This window comes from Carettochelys insculpta, chromosome 8 (genome assembly GCF_033958435.1).
Source record: "Carettochelys insculpta isolate YL-2023 chromosome 8, ASM3395843v1, whole genome shotgun sequence".
Classification (NCBI taxonomy): domain Eukaryota; kingdom Metazoa; phylum Chordata; order Testudines; family Carettochelyidae; genus Carettochelys; species Carettochelys insculpta.
The window spans coordinates 58,003,925-58,019,108 of NC_134144.1; the positions used below are offsets into that span (position 1 = coordinate 58,003,925).

Consider the following 15,184-nt stretch of genomic DNA (forward strand, 5'->3'; position numbering starts at 1 on the left):
AGATAGGCTAAGGATGTTTGTGCGTAGATGACAGGTCCTTTGGATATCTTTTGGACGCTATATGTTGATATTGACAATCTTATGATCTCATGTCTCTTTTTGTAATGAGGGTTTGCCCTGTGTGGTTGGCAAGAATGTCCCAATCCCCACAATTATACAGCTAGAGTTGTCAATTTGGCTGCTACCTTCCATCCAGATACATTTATTATTTACTTAGCAGTGTGATGATAGTTAATATATACTTTTAAGATATTATTGAAAGCTGCTCTCAGTGTTGGCTGACCAGCTCTTTAAACCTGGCTTCTTAAATTCCAAACACAATCAAAACACTAAAACTCTTAATTAAATTCAAGACTGTTTGAGAGAGAGAGAGAGAGGGAACAAAAACTGTCAAGGGGAAGTTACCTACACATTTTTTACCTGAAAAGTTTTAAATAAAAATGCAAATAGTAACAAAGTAAACAAGGCCAGTTCAAGCAATGCTGCAGACGTGCTTAACCTCTCCTCCCCATCAAATGGGCCTCCATATGATAAAAGCAAACATTCTGAGACACACCTCAGGACTTCACTTGCTACAAAGCAGCCTTATGCTAATTCAGAGGATACCACTTATTCCCACAGGTAAGCAACAAAAAATGTCTCTAGAATTAGTGGCATACATTTCTCAAGAGAGTTACAGAAATCAGTCATGGCATTGGTTTTTTTAATATGAACAGATAGAGCCTGCAATGTGACCCATCCAGGTCTCCAATACATACTCAGATCTCACCAAGAGTTCAGGCTCTTATTAATGGCACATCTTTTATATGGACATTCATACTGCACATCACATAGTACTGAATGAACAATAAAAATCTCATTAAATACTTGTCCTTGGGAGAAAGAACCCAAGTGTTGACTGACCCTTGAGGCTGCAGCCCTATCTTAAAGAGTATCATTGTCTGAATTGGCCTTCAGACTAAATCTATGCACCAAAATTAGGAGAATTCTTTCAAAACTATGACGACAACTTACATTCTTGTATTGCTAGTTTTGTTCACTATCACTGATTTCCCACTCTGGTCCACATTATGTTCCAGTCCGAAGTAAGCAGCTACTCTGTGCAACAGCATTCTATGATAAGATGTCATAGGAGGGAACTTTTTGCGTGGAGTTCTGGAAGAGAAACAGTAGTTTCACAAAACTACAAAAAATACCTTTGAATTTTGTTTGTTAAAATTGGAGAACTTACTCGTTATTACCAATGAAATCTAAAATTTCCTGTTCTAATTTCAGCAGCATCATTCTGTCTCTGAAAATAAAACACAAAATTCATATAGGAAACACTCCAGAATTGCACATATATGATTTATAAGCATACATCGATAACATGCCTTCCCCTAATGCCCAAGGAACAATGGCAGCTTACCAAAAGGGTTTCAAAAGTACCTAATTTGCTACTGTGTGGATTTTTAGATTAGAACTGTTCTGCCTTGTAAGAAACCAGAATACAAGGAACAGTCTGAAACTTCCCTTTCCCATGAAAGTCAGCAGTAAGTACTGTCATTAGGATGATGTACTCAGATTAAAAGAAGAAAATGGCTTTAAGTCAATAACACTGGGGTCTCTTCTGATTAATATGGGTCAGCAGGATTCCCAAACTGGCAAGGCACGCCAACCAGTTAACTCCTGTGCAAGTGGGCTGCTCACAGTACAGACTTGAGCACAGCCAGGAGGGGAGATAGCAGTTGCTGGGTCCATCCCACCTCAGAGCAGACCAAGGAGGAACTGGAAGGTGGTGGGGAAAAGGAGAAGAGAGCTGATACCCTGTCTCTGACTCTCCTATAGTTACTGCAGCTGGCACCCCATTTCCTAAAGTGTGTGGGGAAGACACTGCACTGGTGTATATGACAAAGGATCTCGGCAAACAAACTAAACATAACAGGACTCTTCCCTGAGAAAGGATGAGAGTGAGAGTAATGTACAACACTTGAAATATCTGGATATATCATTTAATTTCAAGTAAGAGTTGTGTTTTTCTCCTATTTAATTGGACTGTAATAATTCTTAACCCAAACAACACCTTAACAGCTAAATCCCAAAAATATTATCTGCTTCTATATGCTACAACTGTATTTCTGGATATGGCTTGCCAAAATGTCCCATCCCAGCTCACAACAATGACCACAGAAAACATCAAATTCCCCACTTCAACTTAAGACACTCTGGCATCTTTTATACGGAACCAAAAGTCATACAAAAGCTTCTATATGAACCAAAAGCAAAACAAGCAATATGGTACAGAATATGTATGCACTTGATTTTTTCATAACTCTATAGATAATGAAGAGTTTAAAAATATTACAAAGCACTCTAATAAAATGACTTTCGTATTTCATTTTGTGAATTGCAGATCTTCATTCTCAATCTCTTCTTCCAATTAGGAACCATGAATAAAAAATAAAATACTTCATTTCATAACATTTTTTCAAATATGGCCCAGGCATGCAGTGACAAAAGTTTTAATCTGTGAGCTTCAATGCCATTTCTGGTGTCACTATTACCATAATTACCAATGTAACAGGCATTCATTAGAACCCTTATTTGTAGTATCAGTAAAGGCACCAAGGAATTAATGGGAATGGAAAACTTACTGCATTTTCACACCCAGAAGCAGTTCATTCAGGTCAAAGCCGAGACTAATTGATGGAAGTATGAGGGGATGCTTGCCCTGCTGCTGCCAGTACATTTTTATGTAACACGGCATCTTGCAGAAGCAAAAGTGTTAAAAAATTACTGGATTGTTAGATTTAAAGACCAAAAGAAATACTTATAAAAATTCAGGTCAATATCCTGAGAAATCCATGCCACAAAATTTCACCCTATAATGCCTGCATCAAGCCATTAGCTTCTGGTTGAGCCAGAATATATCACTTTAAAAGATGTCCAATCTTGATTTACAGACTTAAAGTAGCTGTAAATCAGGACGCTAAAGTGGGTTGCGACCCATTTTAATAGGGCCACCAGGGCTATCAGACTTTCTGGACCCAGAGGTTGAAGCCAAAGCCCAAACCCATCCAGGGCTGAAAGGCTTCAACTTTTTTCCTCTCCCCTCCTGTGGTAGGAGGGCTCAGGCTTCATTCTTCCATCCTGGGGTTATGTAACAATTTTTGTTGTCACAAGGAGGTTGCAGTCCAATAAAGTTTGAGTACTTTTAACTTGAACTGATGGAGAAACTATCAGATTCCCAGGTAAGTCATTCTTATGGTTAATAATTTCACTGCTAAAAAATTGCACCCTCTTTCTAGTCTTCATTTGCCTTGACAATAGCATCAAGTGGTGACAACATACAAGCAGCTCATGTACTGAGACAACTACTTCTCATGCTAATAGTACTGTTTCATTGTTTCCTGGTGCTCCCTTTCCCATTGGCTGTATTCACTTTCGTCAGAATAAATTGTAAGATCTTTGCAATGGGGACCATATATGGTTATGTATTTGTACAGTGCCTAGCACAATGGAACCCTGATGAATGACGGACTGGTAGGCACTACAATAATACAAATAAATAGCCATTGGATTTTGTCATGCATTTGTTAGATTGAAAAGCCCTCTGGTATTAGAAATTTTCTCCTTATGTAGACACTTCTAGATTGTGATTAAGCTAAAATACAGCCTTTCATTTAATTTATCCAGGATAGTGAGCTTCTCCAGCCTCTCAAGATTAAAACAGTACTTTGCTTTAAGGAGTTACCTGAACAGGAAACAATGGTTGGAAAAAAATGTTTTTGGTGGAGAGACATGGGAAAAAGTCCATCTCAAAGCAGTATCTAAAACAGCTTCTGAAGTCACAACTGCATCAAGATTACCTAAACATTTCCATTAGTTATTAAAAAAAGCAGTCACTAACACAGCAAGTGTCACTTTAAAAGAAGAAAACAGCACTAAACAGCTTCAGTAAAGCCCTTACATCATTTAGATCAGGATCACAATAAAATCAACTGACTACAGAAATATGGTTGTAGTATAAAGCTTGGCTAGCATGAATCTCAGGAGAAAAAAGAAAAAAACATTAATCACACCAATCAAACCAGTCATAGCTACAATACTGTTCTTACCCCAGTAACAACAAGACCTATGAATTTGGAACGCTTGTACCCTGGAAATGGGCACTATATAAAGGCAGATAAGAGAGAAGTCCACAAAAAGGGAGAATGGTTTGTCATTTTGAAAAAAAGAAAATTCAAGCCCCAATATTTAAATCCTTTCAAAATATTTTCAGAAACAATGTATAAATGTATTTTCCATTTATGCACAATGAAATGACATTAAAATGTTGAGTACATTCTGATGCTATAATATAAAATTTGCTGACTACTCCTAGCACCAGGGATCTATTTTGCCTTTAATGTTCTAATGTATTTCCCGTTAGAGTGGAAGTGCAGTTACTGTCAGGAAATAATTTTAAAAAAGTGACACCTTATATTCCACATCTCTCTCTCTCTCTCCTCCAGAACAGGTGTGCAAACATGTTCATTCAGATTTTTTTTCCTACTGATAGTTATGCAGGCTCAGCCTGATACTCCACAACTTAGGTGTTATTGTCTGACTTTTTAAAAAATACCACCACCAACTAAAACAATTCTGAAATAAGGGTCCATTTCACAGAACCCACCCTCAGTGTCTTGATTGTGCATTCGAGTATCCTCCAACATACTACAGAGAGGTAGCAGAGCTGTTCTTGAAATGCTGATTTTGCCTATTACAGTAGAGTCTCAATAGGTTCACAAATTCAATTATTTGCTAGCCATTGCCGCTTCCCCCAGGGTTGCGGGCAGCAGTGCTGGCAGCCAGGGGCTGCCATATTTGCAAAATTCAAATTTGCAAGGGTTCCCAACATGGAACCCTCATGAATATTAAGACCCTACTGTATCGCTCTCCTTGTCACTGAGATCTCTTCTAACATATGAGAAAGAGCCAGCAGATGTGCAGTTTATTTGCTCCACTCCTCTCTCAAGCCAAGATCTTTCTGGTGAAAGCTCTGAATGTGCATTAGGTTAATTAAAAACACAAGACATAGCAACATTAAGTTAAATCAAAGCATTTAATGTTAACTTACCTGGGATTGTTTTTTAGTGTATTTACCAAAAATTCATGTAGATCTATGCCAGTTGAATCTGTGTATTCTTGGCTGGAATCTACAAAAAATATAACACAATGTTGTTGAAAAGATCATGTGCTCATTTTTGAGCACATTATTCAGATTACAATTTTAAAGGTGCTCCTCATGTAAAGGAATGAATCAGTAACTAAAAATGGAAATCTGGTAAATCTAAGATTTAGATACATATACCTCACATTGGCTGATCCACAGATATCATTCCTACCAGCCCTGAAACACCTAAGAAGAGGTCTGTGCGTCTTAAAGGCTTGTCTCTTTCACCAATAGAAGTTGGTCCAACAAAGGACATATGTTGTCTTTGTAATAGTTAAAGAAAAGAGACAAACAACCAAGTTGGGTCTTGTAGATCCAATGTGGCATAATAGGTTTTATTACAGGTTGAACCTCTCTTGTCTGGCAGATTCAGGACCCAACCAGTGCCAAACAAGAGAATTTACCCGACACCAGGAGATCAATATTGTCTAGCACATTACCAACACTTCCACTGTTTACTGGGCTCTTAGATATCTAGGGGGTAAATTACAGCTAAATAACAGCACAGAACACTAAGAGCCAGGCTGTAAACAAACTTTATGGGGCCATGGGAAACTTGGCTACACTCATAATAAGTGGTCTTCCGGATTACAGATGTTGCTGGACAAGAGAGATCCGGATTAAATAGGTTCAATCTGTATTACTTTTGGCAGTCCACAGGGGCAACTGCATATTTTTAACCATTATAGATTTGCTCTAGGTGACATACAGCATATTACCAAGTACAAATATAAACCATGCACCACAGAGATTATTCCTGAATTATTACAAGATCACTTTCAGTATACCTTTTCTTCAGTGGAATTACAAATTTAAGAGAGAGACCTTCGGAGACTTCTCTTCAACAACTTCCAAACACCCCCTCACTAGAACTAATGTTTCAGGTTATGTAGTGCCTCTTCTGGTTCCTACTCTTTTCAAATATGTAGCTTGGATGCCTTTGCTCTGTACCTCAGAACGGGCATCATGCATAGAAATTTCATCTATTTTAGGACTACATACTAGCACCCATTGCTGAATATCTGAGCACATCTAAGTGGTCTAACTCTTAGCAGTCTCATCTTAAAAAGTTATCAGACTCTGGCCTAAAAATTAGCACAGACATGTGCCAAGACCCCAGATGCCCCTGGAGGTCAGTGAGGGGGCCTTCACTCTCACTGCTCCCGTGGCAGCCAGGGGAGAGCTGCTGTTCTCTGTCTATGAAGAAAGAGCATACAAAGGTTCTGTTACTGGGAGTAGTAGCAAGGCCACCAGGAGCTCTCTCTTCTGAGGTGGTCGGGAGATAGACAATTAGAGTGTTCTCTGTTCAGACATGAGAGTTGAAGCTTTGCTCTCCTCTTAGGCTACGTTTACACCGCGCCCCTAAATTTGACACAAGATATGTAATTTGCGCTATGCAAACTGTGTACCCTATTTTGCGTTTATTTCAAAATAGGCTATTTTGGGATTAAATGTCAACATACTGTGCTTTTTTGAGGCATCCCTTGCTCCTCTTGCAATGAGGTGTACAGAGATGTCAAACAGAGTGCCCATTATTTTGAAAAATATTTCCAAATAATAGGACCATTTCATAGATGGGGAGTAGCCATTTCTGATACCTTGGCATCCCAAAATAGCTCTGCAATGTACACATAGCCTTTGTGAAGTCCCAGACCATCTGAAGACAGAAGAGTGGAACACAGAGACAACAGTTTACCTAAACAGCAGTACCAGAAGGCCCCGTCCCCAGAACAGGAGACCTCTGGGTGGCTCATGCCAATACTTCTGCACCAACAAGCATTAGTAAGTTACAGCAGAAGGAGCCATAGCAAAGGAATAGGAGCCAAAGGGACAGAAACAGACCTTAAAAGTGGTGGATTGCCTTAATCCAGTCTGACTTAAATTGCTCTTAAAGCAAGATGCCAAATTTCCAACAGAATTCCTGGTAAAACATTTAGGAAGTTGCAAAATGACATGCTCTTCGTTTTATTTCATTTGGTAAACTTAATTATCAGTTTTTAAGCAACAAAACTTTTGGGTTTCCCATTGATGATCACTACTCTAACATTAACTTTCTATTTTCAGCACGCTAATTTGTAAACATGTTTAAACTACTAAACAACATGTAAAAAGATAGGCAACTGTTTTAAGTCTATCTCCACTCTTCATCTATTCAGACTTCAAATCCCCATCATCGTTTTTAAGAGAATAATTCCTTATGCAATACAATTGTTTTAGGCAACATATTAAAGGAAAAATAGAGATTGAATTTAAAAGCACCAGACTATGTCTTTCCCACCCTGCCACCACCCAAAACTTGATTTCAAACTTGGAGTACACAAAAGCAAAATTAAATCCTGTACCTCAACTATTTTCAGTTGTGCAAAAACTTCTTATTTCCAAAAAGGACAAAAACCAGTGAAATGCCACAAGAAGAGCAAATATGGGTTAGAAGTACATTGCAAATAAAAGTATTAGAAATTTTATTTCAGAAATACTGTTTTTATGGTATTTTCAGCATCATTTGTTAGATTGAAGATGTCCGGAAAAGTGTTTTGGGGTAACTTATTTGAACGAAAGCTGGCATAAAACTTCAGGACCACCCGCCAACTAACATATATACTCAAAGTTGTGCCATTTAATAAATCATTGTGCACCATGAACAGGAACAAAATTTATATTATTTTCACGTATCTGGTATCTCAGTTATCCTCTAGCAATTTTTGGTAAATGGAAGAGAGTACGTCGTTCTTAGCAAACCAGTGGCCAACACTTTCAATTTTGGGATGTGCTCCTGTTTTTGATCCATTCCCACATGCATTCCAAAGACCTTAGGAATCATTTTTTTCTTTTAGGGACCCCTAAAAAAGCTATTACCAATGTCAGTAAGAGAATAATGGCTTTTCACGTACAAGGGGGTAAGGAGTGGTGCAATGGGTCTCCTCCCTTGAACAACCTTTTAGAATCAACTGTCCCATAAGGTATGGAATGAGGGAGGCAACAGCTCCAGCAAATTCATGCCTGCCTGCATAACTAGTCAGCTGAGGATGGAAACAGAGAAATGTGTCTGTTGTTGCATGCAATTTCTCTTGCAAACTGGGAAGCACCCTAAGAGATGCCACCTCTGTATTTGGGACGTGAAAAAGGTGACCCTACTTATTTTTTAAAAGGGACCAACTGTCCCATATTTGGGCCCTCCCCCACTGACCTTTTCCTGCCAGCAGCCTCAAAGAACCATGTGGAGTTTGGGCAGCTGCTGTGTCCCTGCCGTTTCCACAGGGCTCCTGTAGAGTACCGGTGTCTGCTGCTTCCCTGGGGCTCCTGGATAGCACCAGTAGCTGCCGCCTCGTTCCCAGCTCCCTAGGGCTTGGTGGAGCCAGGAGGAGCCGCGCCTCACCCCTATATCTCCCTGTCCCATATTTGGGGCAGGGAGATATGGTCACTCTATCCTGAGATAGACTCCATCCCCCCAGCCCCAATAAGAGATTTTATTTGTTTTTAAAAATGAGGTAACTTTTCAATTACATCTTGGAAGGTTAAAAAAAAAAAATCAGTGAATTTTCCCTCCTCCTATTACATATATGTACTACTTAATATTGGGATTCTGGCAATGAATGACATTTCGAAACCCACACAAAAATTACACTGTCCACCAATAGATACACTGAAAGATACATTTAGGCTGATCAATGTTGTTTCTCTCAATTTAATAAAGTAAATGCCATCTATTTCTCGACCATGAAAAATTGAGAGGGGGGCTGTTGTTCACTCAAGTGCAAATGTTAAGTGCAAACATTGGACATATTGTGTTTACACAAAGAAACTGCACACACACACGTGGACCCTAAAGTGAGGTAGCAAAGAAGAATCAGGACTGTAGAATTTGATGAAAAACAATATGCATTTGACTTTCAGCATAGTAGAATTATTCACAGTAATTATTCTATCAAAGTCACTCAAGGTCATTAATATGGACGTCTAGATCATTTACTTCAAATATAATTTAAAAGCAGATTTATAACAAACCTCTTGATAACATTTTTCTGGACAATTTATCACTGGATTTTTCCTTTTCCGTTTCATCTTTTGTGGGCTTCTCTTCTTTCTCAAAAGACTGCATTAACTGGATCTGAATTTTCTCCTGTTGAAAAGTAAGATCAGTCATCATGGAAACTATTTTAAGTGAGCTATGGCTGTGCCAGAAAATTGCTTTGTAATACATTCAACGTAACCAGTGTAATATAATTGTCTTCAGATCCTCCTCAGAATCAGAGAGCCCACTTAAAACAAAAACTTAACTAAATTTATAGAGAAAATACGCAAAGTGGATGTGTTTAAATATTTTTAGCACATGCACACCATTTCAAGGACACATCCCATTTCATAATTCTATTAAAGTGTTCCAGGGGTTTAAGCAAACATACAGCCAATCAATTTTTTAAACAGGGAATTGCTCAGTTGATCATTAGGCTCCTCCTTGCCAGCTTTTATTGTCTCCTCTAAGCAACCATACTGAAAATCCCAAGTTAGCTTTGATAGCACAACACCAATGACAAGAACTTCCTGTAGAAGAGTTTGAAAGGGGAGCATCTTTCCCAAATTTCACCAATAAGTTTACATTCTTTAATAGTTATTAAGATAATAGCAAATTTACAAACATTATCCATGCCTAGAATATTTAGCTTAGTACAGGTTTGCTAGCAAAATATATTTCCATGTAATTCATTTCCTAATCTCAATTGATTTATAAATCTAGATACGCTGTCAGAGATTAGATCCCCCTCAAAAACAGAACACAAGTTTACTCTTTAATTTTAATGTGCCTTTATAACTATTTAATCTCTGCTGACGTTGCCAGTGAGGGTGACAGCATCAGTGTTATTTTTGTGTGTGATGACTTTTGCATATTAGCAACTAATACTGATTTTGCTCATTTCAACAAGAGTTGGTATTGCTATATATTGTCAAGATTTAAAAACAGGTCTAAAAATATTGCTGAATGTCTACATTACCTTAACATCAACACTATAAATACTGACTTTGTCTAGTTACATGTTATTTTTCTATAGACCTCTAAGGTTTTTTATTTGTCACTACTAATTACAAATATTTTGTCCCTCTGTGTATTCACGTCTTAATCCAAAATATTCATTCATCTGAAAACCTGCAGTTTCCACCAAAATATATTTCTCTGTTCACTTTAAACCTGAACAGAGGATGAATAAGCCATCTTTTTTTCTCCATTCATTTACATTAAAAACACTGATGGCTCTTCAGATAACATTGTCGTCTTTATGAATAGTAACAGAGAGGTAGACCTGTTAAGCTGTGCTCCAACAAAACAAAGCAGCAGAAATGTAGCAGTTGAAAGACTAACAAAATTATTTATTCAGTGATGAGCTTTTGTGGGACAGACCTGCTTCATCAGATCTGATGAAGCAGGTCTGTCCCACAAAAGCTCATCACCAAATAAATCATGTTGTTAGTCTTTCAAGTGCTACATTTCTGCTTCTTTGTTGTTGTTGGCTTTATATTAATCAAGGCTTTATCTACATGTTACAGCTTTAAGCACTTTAATGCCGTAGTGTAGTCACGCCATGAATGATGGAAGAGCTCTCTCCCAGCTCTCTAGGTAAGCCACCTTCACCGGGGGAGTAGCTAACACTGCTCATAAGGCACTTTACAGCACTATAATTTACTGCACTCAAGAGTATTTTTCACATACAGAGCAAGAAAGTCACAGTGCAATAACATGCCAGTGTAGACAAGTCATTAGAAAAAGGCAACACCAAATTTCTCACTAGGAAACGGGGTCTGCATCACTTGGATTCACTATTGATATATGGTAATCCAATCAGCTACATCAGTAGTTTCTCCATTTTCCACCTCCCCCCAAATATTAACTTCACCAGGTTTCATCTGCCAGTTGCTCACTCTATACTCATTTCAAACCAAAAATGTCCAACAATAAATATATGAGTTAACCAGCTTGGTTTAATTTCCTTACTAGTAATTCTCCACAGCATTAGAAAACGCTAAAAAGGAATAACCCCTCTGAATGCATGTATTTCTTCTACCACCATGGATCTACCACCCCAAAACTGTGCTAGAAAGCTTCCTGTGCTTTCCATTTTGTTTGCTGCAAAGTCTGAAGTGTCTAATGAAATAGGACCCATTTCTCTGGAAAGTTATAGAAAAACCTGTTTTAGCTTCTATTCCCCTAGACGTAGCTTTGTGTGCTTTAGTCTGTCAGTAGTGAGTATTTATTCTAGGCATACTGCTTTACCAGAATCCACACTGAAATTCTAACAGAACTTTCCTGTCAGAGATCTTCATTAACTTGTGTGTTCTCAGACAATGAGATAACGTTCACTTGCACTGTTAACAGCCATCTGATACACCTGGTTTGTGAAGTATCCTAGCGTTCACCCTCACTTCTCAAGTCCTGAAGACTTTATCTTAAAACGATTCATGGCCTGGTCTCAGGGCTCACCCTCAACCTCTGCAACTAACAAGCATGAATCACAATCCAACGAAAAAATCAAGACCACTAAGTAAACATATAAAATAGTCCTTGCCTTACAGTCTTCTTTTAACGCCCTAGAGAAATGTCCTTTAAAGGAGAAAAATCTCAACCCTATTCAGAGATTCTGATGGATTCACAGGTAAATAAATTACTAAAATAGAAACAATCTTTCCCTTTTTGAAGCTTAGTATCTTTATTTTCCAGAATCTGAATACAATCCCAAAGCATACAATTTATGAAAAAAGTAGCTGTTCACTTGCCATCATTTCTCTAAATCACAGAATTGTAGGGCTGGAAGAGATCTCAGGAGGTCATCAAGTCTAACCCCCTGCACAAAGCAGGACCAATACGCCAACATATCATTCCAGTTAGGGCTTTGTCAAGCTGACTTAAACTATAGGGATGGAGATTCCACCACCTCCCTAGTTAACCTACTCCAGTGTTTCACTACCCACCTGGTGAAATAATTTTTCCTCATCTCCCACCTAGACCTCTCACCTCCACCCACACTGACAAAGCCATGGCTTTGGACTAGACTAGATGACCTCCTGAGGTCCCTTCTTACTCTAATGTTCTATAATTCTGTGGCTAAAAGGACTAATGTAATGTATAGGGAGAGATTCAGGGGACGTCCATACAACCCACCAGATAAAGAGGACGCAATCAATTCAACTAGGGTCCAATGACTGAATCATTTGTCTTTAGAGATGAGCTCCAAAGGGAGAAAATGAGCCACATGGTCTTTACAATGTGGTTTGAGGAAGGTCTACCACAATGGAAGGTCCAAGCATGATAGTGGGTGGTCCACAACCAATGGGTCAAAAGGGTTGCCTGGAATAGGTGGGTCAAGCCTCTGAATTGGCTAATATGGACCTTTTTTTTTTTACTGGCTCAATGGTTTTTGGGTGGGGTCAATTAGGAAACATGAGAGCACATCAGTGTCTTAAGATTTGCTCCATTTTCTTGTTCTTTTCTCCCCTCTGCCCACAGCCTCCAGGTCACTGGGCAGCCCTGTGTGTTGTGCTTCCACTCAGCCATTATGTCAAGGGAGGGAGGGAGGGACAGTCCAGCCACTCTGTCAGAGTGGATCACTTTTTCAATCCGTTTTTGTGTGTGGATGAACTCTTTCAACAGATGTTTTGTTGGAAGATATCTTCTGACAGTAACTTCTCTTGACAGATCGCTGTAGCGTAGACATAGCCTATTTGTCTTCACTGTCATTGAGAGAAATAGATAACACTGATAAGAAGTTCATGCATCTGTACAAGATAGGCTGCAAGAGCTATTCTTTGGCATCCCTTCAACTTACAGTCTCCAACTACCAGATCTTGGTTGCAAGATATGACTTGAAAATATGAACTAAATTCTATAACTTTATTGATCTGTTGCTTCAGGACAACAGAGAGCAGCTTCATGCTCCTATTATAGAAAGGCAGATAATAGCAAAAGCTTTTTTTGTTAGCTTATTGTATACAACCTAAATTTCTGAACCTACTGCTGTAGTTATGTGCCGAAGTGGCATGCTAATACATGGAGTGAAAGATGCTAATGAGGCATGGATGCAAATTCCCCGTGCCTCATTAGCATAATGTTATGTGATTTGGATTCCAGAAGACCGTTCTTCCAGACTCCAAAATGTCACGTAGAAGCACGTCCCCGGGGACACTTCCAGAAGCAAGTCCTTCTTCCAGAGGCCCCTTCTTCCCAAAAATATTTGGGAAGAAGGGGCCTCTGGAAGGAGGAATTCCTTCTGGAAGCCCCCCCCCCTCCCTCCAGGGCCGTGCTTCTACATGGTGTTTTGGAGTCCAGAAGAATGGTCTTCTAGACTCCAAATCACGTGACGTTATGCTAATGAGGTGCAGGGAATTTGCATCTATGCCTCATTAGCATCTTTCACTCCGTAAATTAGCATGCCACTTCCAAAGGAAGTGGCCTGTGTAGAAATGGCCATTGTGTGAAGATGCTCCAAGAGTTTTGCCGACAAAAGCCCTAGTGTAGACATAGCCATAGAGAATTAGGGATGGGATGAGAGAATAAGTAAACTGATCCTTTAGTTGGTACTTTGTAATCATTCCCCTTGCCTGTATGTGCGATGGCAGCTGGAATCTAGCACCAAATGGGATGATGGGAGTAGAGCCTCAACAATAAGCAGTGTTTCCTTGTCTTGAAGGAAGCCACCCAGGATGTTCACCAGGGGGCTTATGCTCTTGAATTTCCTAAAGGGAATGTGTAAGGCCTCTAATACACTTGATGGTATCTTGAAACATCTTGAAATTGTCCACACAGGATGGGGGCAGAGGGAAGTGGTACAGTTGTCTAGTCTACTGTGAAAAAGGAGAGTGTTATCTCCCCTATTCTCAGTTCCTCTAGAAGGACTTACTTAGGAGGACATGGAGGGATCTGAGGTGTTGGTGGCTAAGAATTTAGGCAGATCCATTTATCTGAGATAATCCTGAAAAAGACTTGGACACTGCAAGGGGCACATGGATTCCAAAAGGCACACTGAGGAGGTGCATAAGCAGAAGGAGCTGGGTCAAAGGATTCCTGGAGGTTTTTCTTCTGGAACACCACAAAGGAAGTAGGGTAGAATGAGAAAGCAGTGGAGCCTTGGACAAATACTTCTGAATCACAGGAAATGTTCTCTTCTGTGTTCAAGGGTAAAACTAAGGGCATCAATACCCTTTTATGGAGGATGAGACAGTAATAGGGTGCTTGTTGATACTAGATGGTACATGGGTACAGGTTGGAAATCCTCATGGTATCCTCAGAGGGAACTCATGTTTCTCCAAAGTCTGAAGGCCCTTACGAAAGAACAGCTTGGATAATACTGTGAGCCTGGGAACTGTTCCTCTAGGTGAAATATCTCCAGCGGTACTAGCGACAATACAAAATGATCAGTCTGCAAGCTGTGTGTGAAGGTGGATGGTACCAGGTGAATAAAACATTTCCTCTTCAAAAAGTCTTTACTCCTTCTGGAATCCTTCCCCATAGAAGGGTCCAATGACAGTGCTGTGTATTCAGTTGCTCATGGCTATTAAGCAGTGAGTTTCTAGGTACAAAAAGATTTTTTTCATGGTACTGATACCACAGTGTTATGACAAGTAGCAGCTTAAGTTCCTTCTTAATTCTGGGAGCAAAGAGACTTTGCTTCCTTGTGTGTATACCACTTATCTGCTACCAGGGTTTGGGGGTCTCGTATTTTAGAGATCTACTGAGACTGGTCCTCATCTTGCTGGTGATGGAGGACAAAGAAGAATTGGACCCTGAGGAATAAGGTGGCACTCCACGAGAAGAGGTTTTATTAAGTCTTCCCTCAGTCTGGTGAAGGATATGAGCCTCTCCAAGGCAGTGGAATAGGGCCTGTGGCAGATGTGGTAAGGCTCTAGTTCTCAGATCTTAGGCATAATTCATTCATTCATTCATTCAGAAGGCCCACGGCAAAAAAAAGGAGTCCAAACCTTAAAGTACAAAGGAAACACGTCCTT

At 39.5% G+C, this 15,184-nt stretch overlaps 1 protein-coding gene across 14 annotated transcripts in view; it reads right to left on the reverse strand.

The window, feature by feature from the left end:
- The window catches only part of R3HDM1 (R3H domain containing 1), a 126,604-nt gene that overhangs the window by 87,055 nt on the left and 24,365 nt on the right, over window positions 1-15,184 (reverse strand). For 13 of the 14 annotated variants that reach the window (XR_012646344.1, XR_012646345.1, XM_075000673.1 and 10 more), the window contains 4 exons: window positions 9,200-9,314; window positions 5,099-5,177; window positions 1,232-1,291; window positions 1,015-1,155 (listed from right to left, as the gene is read on the reverse strand). Coding sequence is in view for 12 of the 14 variants with exons in the window: in XM_075000673.1 (XP_074856774.1) it covers window positions 1,015-1,155; window positions 1,232-1,291; window positions 5,099-5,177; window positions 9,200-9,314 (395 nt within the window). In the remaining 2 variants the exon portion in view is untranslated. The remainder of the gene's footprint in view (window positions 1-1,014; window positions 1,156-1,231; window positions 1,292-5,098; window positions 5,178-9,199; window positions 9,315-15,184) is intronic. The other variant, XM_075000682.1, reaches the window with a different exon arrangement.